The sequence below is a fragment of the Cyprinus carpio genome, chromosome B7 (genome assembly GCF_018340385.1).
Source record: "Cyprinus carpio isolate SPL01 chromosome B7, ASM1834038v1, whole genome shotgun sequence".
NCBI classification, from domain to species: Eukaryota; Metazoa; Chordata; class Actinopteri; order Cypriniformes; family Cyprinidae; genus Cyprinus; species Cyprinus carpio.
In genome coordinates, this window is record NC_056603.1 from 21,745,881 (window position 1) to 21,756,803 (window position 10,923).

The 10,923-nt window shown below is 39.2% G+C and overlaps 1 protein-coding gene across 3 annotated transcripts in view; it reads right to left on the reverse strand.

The window, feature by feature from the left end:
- Positions 1-7,726, reverse strand: part of LOC109059257 (protein naked cuticle homolog 1) — a 28,935-nt gene extending 21,209 nt beyond the window's left edge. For 2 of the 3 annotated variants that reach the window (XM_042727900.1, XM_042727899.1), the window contains exons 1-3: positions 7,701-7,726; positions 7,555-7,587; positions 7,217-7,356 (exon numbers count right to left, since the gene is read on the reverse strand). In XM_042727900.1, coding sequence (XP_042583834.1) covers positions 7,217-7,303 — 87 coding nt within the window. In that variant the 5' untranslated portion in view covers positions 7,304-7,356; positions 7,555-7,587; positions 7,701-7,726. Of the gene's footprint in view, positions 1-7,216; positions 7,357-7,554; positions 7,588-7,700 lie in introns of those variants that run through there. The other variant, XM_042727901.1, reaches the window with a different exon arrangement.
- Between the last annotated feature and the right edge of the window lie 3,197 nt (positions 7,727-10,923).

The window sequence follows — 10,923 nt, forward strand, 5'->3', positions numbered from 1 at the left end:
AGCATGAAAGCTGCAGAGTGAGAGAGAGCTTTGAAGCCTTGAAAATAAAGCAGCGCTCCCCGTTTGTTCTACTCTCTCTTCCCCTTAGGTGATCCCTCCTTTACCCTCTCCCTATTTCCCCTCTTCCTTTTCTCTTTAAAGGCAGAGAAAAGGAATAACTAAACTGGCCCAAAAATACAGAGAACAGACTTTTCAAACATTGTTTGAAACTCCAGCCTGTTCCTCTCTGAAGGACTTTAAAGACCAGAGTAACAGAGAGCTACAGATTTGTGGAAACATCAAGTAAGAGATTTACCAAATCCTTCAATATTACTATTTAATAAGTACTCAAAACACAGATAGACAGTGATAAAAACATGAATTAAACACGGTGACAAAAAAAAAAAGAGCTTTAGTGATTTTTCTTATTATTGTATCTTAATGTGATGAGCTAACAATTTATAAAATGTATCAAAGAAATATGGGATTTGTAAGATTTTTTTTATGGGGGGGGGTCTTTTTTAAGTCTTTTATACTCACCAAAGTATTCACTTTATTACTCACTTCAGAAATATTATGAAATGTTATTAAAATATTCTATTTTAAAGCTTAAAATGTAGTTTAGTATATTCCTCTGATGGCTAAGCTGATTGTTCAGCAGTCATTACTCCAGTCTTCAGTGTCACATGATACTAACATTTTTGAAACATTTTTTATTATCAGTGTTGAAAACTGCTGCTCAATTTTGTGGAAACTGTGAAAATTTGATTTGAGGATTTTATTTGCATGTTTATCAGTATATACATACCAGTAAAAAAAGTTTATTTACATATAACAATTCAAGAATCTCAATCATACCCTTTGAAATACAGAAGAACCAAAATGTGTCAGAGCAGCTGAATAAATTAGGGTTTTGGGGAGGTTGGAACAACGCTGTCCTGAGCTCTGCTGCTTGTGGTGTATGTGTGTGTGTTTAAGGAAATTTAGAAAACACAGCCCAATTCTCAGCTGTTAATCCTGGCAACTCAGTCCACACGTTCCCACCATGCACTTTGATCTCTAGAGCACATCCGGACAGACGTACTTTAATGCACATCACACACACACACACACACACACACACACACACACACACACACACACACACACACACACACACACACACACACTTTCTCTCTCTCTCTGATGCACCTAGCCAGGCGCCATCCTTGCCCTTAGCACACCACCATGCCACACATACCTAAGGATTATTTTTACACACATATTTACACACTTGCATTACACATAGTTAAATGGGAAAACACATAAAAACACAGGCAAACCATTTAAATCACCTACAACTGACATGACTGCAATGCTTTCTGTTTGTACTACAAGCCAGCGTTGCATGTGTTCTAACCAAGAGTAACTTGAGAGGAATGTCCAGTTACCTCAGACCTGCCTTTCAAGTTTCCCATCTCATTACAGGTTATCTCAACTTAGATTTAGTGCATGTGCTGCTATTCCTGGATACAGACTCATTCAAAAACCCCAATGAAAGACTGAGTCAACGACAGTCAGTGTATTTACATAAAGTCTTTATAAAATGTGATTTAAATGCTTTAGTCCAAATTAAACTTTGCCAGTCCATTTTTTTTTTTGCGAAGTCGGACTAATAGACTACATCTAATCAGACTACAGTTGGCCTTGACAATGTTCCACAAACGTTCCATTTCAAATAATTACTGTTCTCTTGAACTCTATAGTCATCCAAAAAAGTCACACAAAAAACCCAGTCAAATTCTGCTCTTAAACTTCCCTTAAACAGCAGCTTTTAAGTGATAATAAGAAATGTTTCTTGAGCACCAAATCAGCATATTAGATTGATTTCTGAAGGAATACATTACATTTTAAGATATATTCAATAGAAAACCATTTTTTTTTTATATATATATATATGTGTGTGTGTGTGTGTGTGTGTATATATATATATATATATATATATATATATATATATATAATTTTTTTTTTTTTTTTTTTTAGTTCATTCACCGCTTGATATAGGAGGTGACAGAGCAGCCACCAGCGGGTCCCTTCACTCTTCCTGTCCTGGAAGAACAATCTACTTCTCCTCTGTTCCCCTCCTCCCTTCAACAGCCCTACACTGGAGCCAGGTGCTGTCCCACTCCCCAGAGGCACCCTCTTCCCTTTTCTTTCTCTTTTAAAGAGAAACATAGCCTTTCCCTTCCGCCCCCACCCTCTGTCTTTCAATCTTTTTCTGTCATCCTTTCTCAACCAGCCCTGGAGAGACATGGTAAACCTGACGTCTAGAACAGAAAGAGAAAGAAGTCTGAGGGTAAGTGCGTGACAACCACACTTGAAGCTTAAAGTGGAAGAAATACTTTGGATATTGGGAAGGGAATAAAAGAGACAAAGGATATAGTGCATATACTGTCACTCTTTGTGCTACAAAAAAGAACATTCTGTAGTAAAGACAGCAAGAGAAAGAAAAAGTGTGTTGGTTGTCAGGAAAGGTTTAAATAGCAAGCCTCGGAATGAAAAAAAAATTCCCCCAAAAAGTTCTGAAATTCCAAAAGAAATTATTTTTAGAATTACAGCTCTCTATTTGATCTAAGCTTCAAAGTGTTTGGTCTCTAAGTGATACTACACACAGAGTGATACAGAATGCTTTCAAAGTCATGATCAAGCCTGGTTTATAGTTGACCTATTGGCCGCTTTTGACTGTTCCGGAGATTGTGTTTAAAGCTGTGATGTTGCCTGGTTTGCCCTAGTTTAGAACTGTTGTGCCAACTGGTTTCAGAGTGGATTTCAAAAGCCACATTTCAAAGCAGTAACATCGTCTGGTCTTGGCACTTTGATTCGGACTGATTTTAGAGCTATGATGTTGAGTTTCTTCTTTGATAGTGTAATTCGGACTAGTTTTAGCGCTGAGGTGCTAACTAACTGAAAGATGTAATGCAGTGTGGACATTAGTTAAGAAAGTCCGATCTCAGATTGACTGATGACTTATAGTGGCATAGGTTTAAAACAGCTAGGTAGTGGGACTAACCCACACAGAAAGTCCAGTAAATCACTGTAAAAGTCTGCAGAAATTCTATAGTAAAACCCCATTAATTGGTTAACAGTAAGTTAAAACCACAGCTGGCAGGATTGTTTTTACAGTGTGCACCTGTAAGTTACACAAAACACAACTAAACAAAGTTGCACCATGTGACACAACATCAATCAATCACCATTAAGGGAATAAGCGAATCACTGCACTCACTTCAAACTTGAATATAAAAAGGGAAACAGTAGGCTTCATATAAGGGACAACTAATGGAGCTCGACTTTAATTTTCATTGCCCACATGAGAGCCACAGTGCAGCATACTATCAGCAAGACCACAAATCTGACTCCTACCACTTTTTGAACAAGAACTTATAGTGTAATTTACTAATAGCACAAGACCTATGCAAACCAGACTGGAAAAAGTAATAGGCAGTGCTACATAAAGTCTTGTGTGTGAAGGCCAGTTAACACAGCACAACACAAACATACTCATCAAACAGATTCCTGACTCAGACTTCCCACTGTCCATACCATCTGAACCACATTTACAACACAGACACATACAACTGTCCGAACTTAACCAAAGCTGCTATAAATAACTAACTCTCCAGGTAGCCTCTATTAGCCCCAGTATTATCAGCCTGTGTTTATGAGGGAGGTTTATGCTTTCTTCGTGCTTAGGGAGTGAGGTAATTCATTGAATTCCACTCAGTGGCTTTTCTCAATAAGAAACATCAGTATTAAGGCCTGTTCACACCGGGACGAATTTCGCGCGCGCGATATTCGCCGACGTTTAACGCCTCGTGACTAAACAAAGGGCGCCAATGTGAGTGTGCACACCGACACGAAAAAACGCCACGCGTAAAAGCGTCATTTTTTAAAAACGCCTCGGGTTCGTTTTTTTTTGGTTTGACGCACCGCGTCAAAAAAACTATACGACCAATGAAATGGCGCTTTTGCACACGTGTCTGGAGCTTCTGAAGTTACAGTAAAACACAACTTGGGGGCGCTCAAACACAAAACTGTCTTGCTGAGCACACATACGTAACGGCGAAGAAGTGTACGCCAAGTAGCGTCTACACTGCCGGCGGAAGAAATAAGACGAAGAAGATGCAAGGCAAGATGAATGTAGAGTTGCTGGTCTCGTTGGTGTCGGAACACAAAAAACTATATGACAAACGCGACAGCGATTACAAAAATCTTGATAAAAGAGAACTAGTATTTCTAGTATTTCTGTTTTACATTAAGCGCCATCTAATGTCAGGGAATGAATTTGCATGTTCACTCGGCTCGGCTCATCGTCAGCGAAAATCGCTTGGGTGTGAACACAAAAAAACGCGTTGAAAAACGCTGGCGAATAACGCGCGCCGATATTCGTCCCGGTGTGTACGGCCCTTTAAGAAAAATAGATTGTGTAACTTAATAACTTGTGACAAGCTGGTATTAAAAGATGTGCATTATATCAACATTATTCTAAAGCACCACTAAAGACCAGGAAAAAGTGGTGGTTACATTAAAACTCAAGACTCCATAAATTGATCCAATCAATATCTCTCAATGGAATAACAAAAATAACATCTTCAAATAGTTCACTTTCAATCAAAAAAACAAAAGGGGAGAACTAACAAGGGGATGCAAATCTTCTTTCCAGCTAAACCAGCCTCAAATTTCATCACTACATAAAATATTAAATTGTCCCAGAGAGGCTTTATGTCAAAACAAAATGAGTATTTCCAAATAAATATTTATGGAAATACCTTCTCTCATTCTTTCATTCTCACAACACTCCATTAAGCACACACCATTGAGTTATTCAAAATTGTTCAAATGTTTGAATTCGTTCAGCAGGGATCCTTTCCCAGCCTGGCCAAATCACTTCACACCAACTGGAAAAACACACACGCGCACACTCACACACACTCCTCAGTAGTGCTATTGTTTCTTAAACTCCTCATTAGTACATCAGAGGGAAAACAATCAGGTTGTGTTAAAACAAACCCTGCGTCAGATTATCATATTTAAATAATGAAGGCAACGTTAAAAGAGAAAAGAGAAAACTTTATGACTTTATAATGTTGAATAAATATAAAACAGGTAACTCAATGAAGCCATTTCAGACTTTGTAACTGTTGTTCAGTGCATTATGATCTCTCCAGCCACAATAAAACCTCCTTCTCACAGCAAAGCGTGAAAAAAGTAATAAACTTCAAACTGTGTGAACTTTGAACCAGGCAAGAACTATGTGTTCCATTCTCCTTAAACATGTTTTCTCCCCTTCACACCACAAGATCTAAAATCCACACCAGTGTGGTTACAATTTCTTTACTTGCAGTGCAGTACTATGCATCTTACATGCTAAATAAATCTTTATTGCCACTACTTTCTTAGAGAGTTAGAAAAGAAATGCAGCATTTCTCCAGCAACACTCCGGACTCTGAAAGTTTAAGAGCGTCAGGTTTGTGTTTGGATGTCCACATATGAGGATTGAGTTTAAGAAGTTGTGGCTGCATTCTCCTGCTGTTTGAGACGGCTCTTTAATAGCAGCCTTCTGGATTTCCTTTCGCTTTTTCTGTCACTCTCAGCGTCTCTCACTATCTCTCCAACCCTCAAAAAAGTCTTTTGAGACTCTGCATCAGCCCTTGGCCAAAAGAGGCTTACTCTGAGGTATTTCCAGAGGATTTCTCCTCTCCTAAACGACAGTGCTCTTATGTGTTTACTAGGATGCCAAATCTGAGACAGACTGGCCCTCCCTCCACCCCTCTCTCGACTTCACAATACAGCGCTGTCACCAGCCTGTCAGCCTGCAATGCTTTCAACCCACCGTGATCTATTACCTACAGAGAGAACTTGCATCTGTTCCTAGCCCTCACACAGTTCTTCCCACCACGTTCAAATAAACCATTTACCCATGTGAGCCGCTAGTGAAGAAGTTGACACGCCTTTTGTCTAAACATGACTGCTAAAACATTCTCCTTGTTGGGCAAATTCAAGATAGAAACGCATAACTTTTTGCATGCAGGAAGAAAGGCGATAAAAATCCAAATATATGCTTTCAAATACATATGCCGCCTTTAAGATCCCAAACCTACTTATATTTATTTCCACTCAAAATGATGTGCCTGTCAGAAATAAACAGCCTGAACCTGTCTGGAAACCTGACTTTTCCTCTTCCTATCATTCAAAGGAATAACAACACAAAATCTCCTCCTCTGGCTTCAAAGGCAGCAGCTGAAACCGTGGAGAGCGTTTTAACAGACATCATTAAAGGGAAACGTGTATTCAGAGAGTGTTTCTCCTTTAATCACTCCTGGTAATAACGCCTTTGGCTTTTATAGTTGGGCTCAAACTACAGAGTGTTTCCAGAGAGTAAACTATTGTTCTTGGTGACGTCACAAAACAATGGCACGCTCGTTTTCAAAGCGCGTGAATTGGGTGGTCTGGAAGCGCGTGTGGCCTCTAGAAGCAGGCAACGATCATTTCTGCAACGCGAATATCGCTTATACACGCTTATAACATCTATAACCCAATAAGGGTAGTTGACTTTTAACTTTTTTATTCAACATGGACTTTAAATGTACGCATGCGTAAATAAATGTATGTTTTCTTACGCGTAAACATTTCTTTCGAGTTTAGCACCATTGTATTCACATTTTCGACTTGACTAGATCATTTTAAACAGTTATGTGATGCAACAACTGAATTCTTAAATTTACAAATAGGCTATTCAATTTATTCTCTCTGTTAATATGAGGTCATAAAATCCCACGTATATAATTACAGAATAACTGGAATTCTTTGATTAAAATAGTTTTAGATCACTTACAGCGCGTCACAGCGCTGACACTGCATGCTTGATATTTCATCTCATCTACCCATGAACTGAATTCATGCAGAACAACGGAAAGAAAAGAGTTGTATTGCAGTTTGTAAACGATGTTTATCACAACAAAACAACGTTTTTGATCAGTTGAAAGCCAAGCTTTAAAGAGCTCCATGCATGCACCCCTTACTTCAAAGTGCGCAATATTTCTCCAGTCAATAATCACTTAACACCCAAACAGTTGATTCCTACAGTCTTGGGATGAAATGAAGGTGAAGCGCAGACAAGTTCACTATCTCAAAGTCCAAAATCTTCACACGTTTAACATGCACGTGTGATAAAAAGTCATTAAAAGCGTCCACGTACCCGTGGAGAGAGTCCGCAGGTATTTTTCTGCTGGGAGTCCTGCTGGTCTACACGAGAGCTCGGGCAGTAATACTTCTGTTTAACCATCCAGTCATCCAGTCCTTTCCTCGCCAAACACGCGTTAACTACAAAACTATCGCCTAAAAGAGCAAGAAATTACAATTTATACATAATATTGTGTATTTCTCAGTTAAACAGCTTTCAAGTTTGCTTCTAGCGCTTTTCTTTTTGTTTACGCCTAATGTTCAAAGATGCAGCTTTGTTTTCTTAGTTATTTAGCCAGTTCACTCGTTTCAAATAAAAGAGTTATTATTTGTATAACAAATAAAGTTACTCACCTTCAGGACTCTCCCTCGCTTTACAAATAGCAGCTTTAAAAAAAAAGAAAAAGACGTCGAATAAATGGATTACTCGAAAGAGCTAATATCACAAGCGCTTTTTAAAATCAAAGACTTGCTGTTCGACACCATAGGTGCCGTCTTACCATGTTTGGAATGAAGAGTTTACCCATTTCTCTGCATCGGAGAGCAAGTGAGAAAAACACATCAGAAAGAAAAAAACCAATCCAGAAAGAAGGTGCGATATTTGTGAGGCGTCCGTGAAGAACAGCGCGCGGGGGTCCGTACACATCCAGAGAGCGGGCGCAGGGTTCGAGTGATTCCTGCGGCTCCAGCGGACCAGACGCGAGGCGCTGCAGCCCACTCAGCGAAAGCGTGAATGATGCCTTCGCACGATGGCGCCTCTCCTTCAGTCTGTGTTGGCCCGAGGCGGCACATGAAAGGGAAGCGGGACTTCTTTGGAGTCTCCAATAAAAAAGAGCAGCGCAAAAGCCCCCCGTGGGCGCCATGAGCAGGACGTCAGCTAAACACGGTTCAGCCGAGGCGGACACCAATCGCTGCTTTGGACAAGAGCGCTGAATAAACATTAAAGTGTGAAAAACGATTGTCTGGATAAACTGTAAACTCCCACTCTAGTAACAAATTAGCTTCAAACTTTTTTGAAAAACACTTTTAAAAACTAGCTATGTAATGTAGCTAGCATGTAGAGTAGTTAATATGTAGCCTACACCCAGTAACGGTGACACACAAAAAAAACACCCCACAAAACCCCACGGACAGTGTTTAGCCTACAAGCAGCATTGAAGAGTTCAGATGCAAAAGCCTCTAAAGTGAATTCTGAAATTTTCATTATATCATAATGAACATTTTTATCAGGCTCTTTAGAGGTTCAGTAATTTTACTCTAATGGCAAAGTATTGGTCCTTTTGTATGCAATTAAAAGTGAAAGAAACTGAAACATAAATATAGCAAGCCTGATAAAAAAAAATGCCCATGTTAGAAGACAAGAAATTTTTCAGACGGGGCACTTTTAAGAGGTTTTTTGCATCCTGAAAGCTCTATATCTATCTATCTATCAGATCTCTCTATCTATCTATCTATCTAATCTATCTATCTATCTATCTATCTATCTATCTATCTATCTTCTATCTAATCTATCTATCCACTAAAACACAACAATGCTTTATTGACAGTATTGGTTAACATATACTATATTGCCAAAGCAAATTAAGCGAGGCTACTTGCAGCACCCAAAAGTATGAACACCAAAGAAAATAGATGTTTGTTAAAATAAAAAATAAAACATGTATTAGCAATTCTGTATCTAAAGAACACTTCACCTTCACAGCCAGTGAAGGTGCAGACAACTGGCCGTAGTAAGCGAGCAAAAGATGTGATGTGAATAAAAAGCACTGATATTAGGTGCCAAACATAAACAAACAAGTCAACTGAACTCCTTAAAATCTTTCTAATGAAAGGGGGCTGAATGAGGATTGAGAGAGTTCCAAAGAAAAAACATTCCAGTGCATCACTCTCTCTTCGAGAAGAATCTTTTGCAGGACAAGTCGTGCGTGTCCGAGGTCTTGGAAAAAAACTCATGTGCAACTACAAACAAACAATGTGCATATGCCAGAGGGGGTGCACATCAATGCCACAGCAGATCTCACATCCTGCCTCTCAAAGCAGAGGATTCTGTCTGGCTTTTGATATCTCCCCAGACATACACGCACATATACACGCACAGAGATGAGCATGTTATTTTATTACCCTTGCATACAACACATATTTTTTTCTCTCTCTCTCTCTGCTCACACACTAACACACCACGCAAGGGCTGGGAACCAGCCGGCTAGTCGCTTTGGACACACTTCTGTGCGTTGAAGCGGCCAGTGGAGAGATGGCTTGTTATCCCATCATCGCCTGTGGAGCCTGCTTGAGGAGGAGGGCTCTCTGTGTTAATACATGGTATGGGGGGACGGAGGTAACTGAACAATTAAAAATTACATTTGTAATGGTCTCATCAGTTGCTTTTATACAATTGCGAAAACGATTAAAGCAGCATGGAGAAAGTTTTGTTCTTTTGCAAAACAATCTAATCGAAAATAAATGATTTTCTCTCACACATCCTGTGGTTTCTGCCTCTCATGATGTCCCGTGCAAGTAAAAACAAGGTTACATTACCAAAAACATGCTTGGGAATGATACATAATATTTTAGCATTTTAAATCACCTGTAAACATTTCAGCAGATAATCAGGACAGCAAGAAGAGTTAAACAAGGCAGCAACTGTGGGGTGTTCAGTGGACATACATGTGACCGTTGCTTGCTTTTTTCCTTATGGGACAAAGGAGTGCTGGGTGTGTGAGAGGGGCAGGGGGCAACGAGTCCTGCAGTACAGTGGCAGAGTCCCTGGGACGGCTTGCAGAATGGGCTTTGCCTGTTGTAAAGACCCAGCATGCTGTGTGTCAGAAGGAGGGGAGTGTGGGGACAGTTGTGTGTGTGTGGGAGGGGGGGTGGTGAGAGACGCAGGCTGGGCATGTGTGTAGTGTGTATGCCCCGCTAGATTAGCAGATTCGCACCATGACCCCGTTGTGCAGTGAGTGCAGAGACAGTCAAAGACGGGCTTTCACATGATGGGTAAAAAAAAAAAAGCCATCCTGTGTACTGCAAGAATATTATTTACTTTAATAATAATAATAAAACAAAAAAAACTTAAAATGGATAGTTTTCAATACAAAAAAAAAAAAATCATTTATTTACTATCATGTCATTCCAAACCTATATATCTGTCTGCTCAAGATAATTTAAGAACTTTTTTTTCTTCCATATATTGGTTAAGCCCAGAGTAGGATCTACAAACAGCACTGTTAACCCCATAAACCTTTATTATATCATTATATGGGAGGAACGATGATTAAGGAAAGATTATAAAAAAAAGCATATAAAGAAGATATAAGAAGATATAAAAAAAATCTTTCTTTATGTCTTCCACTGCAGTAATTGGAACAACATGACAATGTCGACAATACTTACTTTGAGGTGAATTAATCAATTATCCCTTTAAGAAAGTTTACAACACAAACCTAATTGTCCTATCAGACTTGATAAAATTGCTTTAAAAAAAAAAAAAACAGACAATAATTAAAAATGCATTGAAGCCCAATATAGTGTATGCTGTGCTCTAGGAGTAAAGTATCTTACTGGAGTAAGCTTTTTTTAAAGGTTCCATCCTGTAATTAAAAAAAAGGAGGCTGATGTGCGTGTTTATAATTAAGGGCTCCTGGTGTAAAAAGAGGAGGAAACTGGTGGGGGTCCCACTTAAGAATGCCGTTTTAATCTGATGAAGCACACACAAACATCCAGGACGCA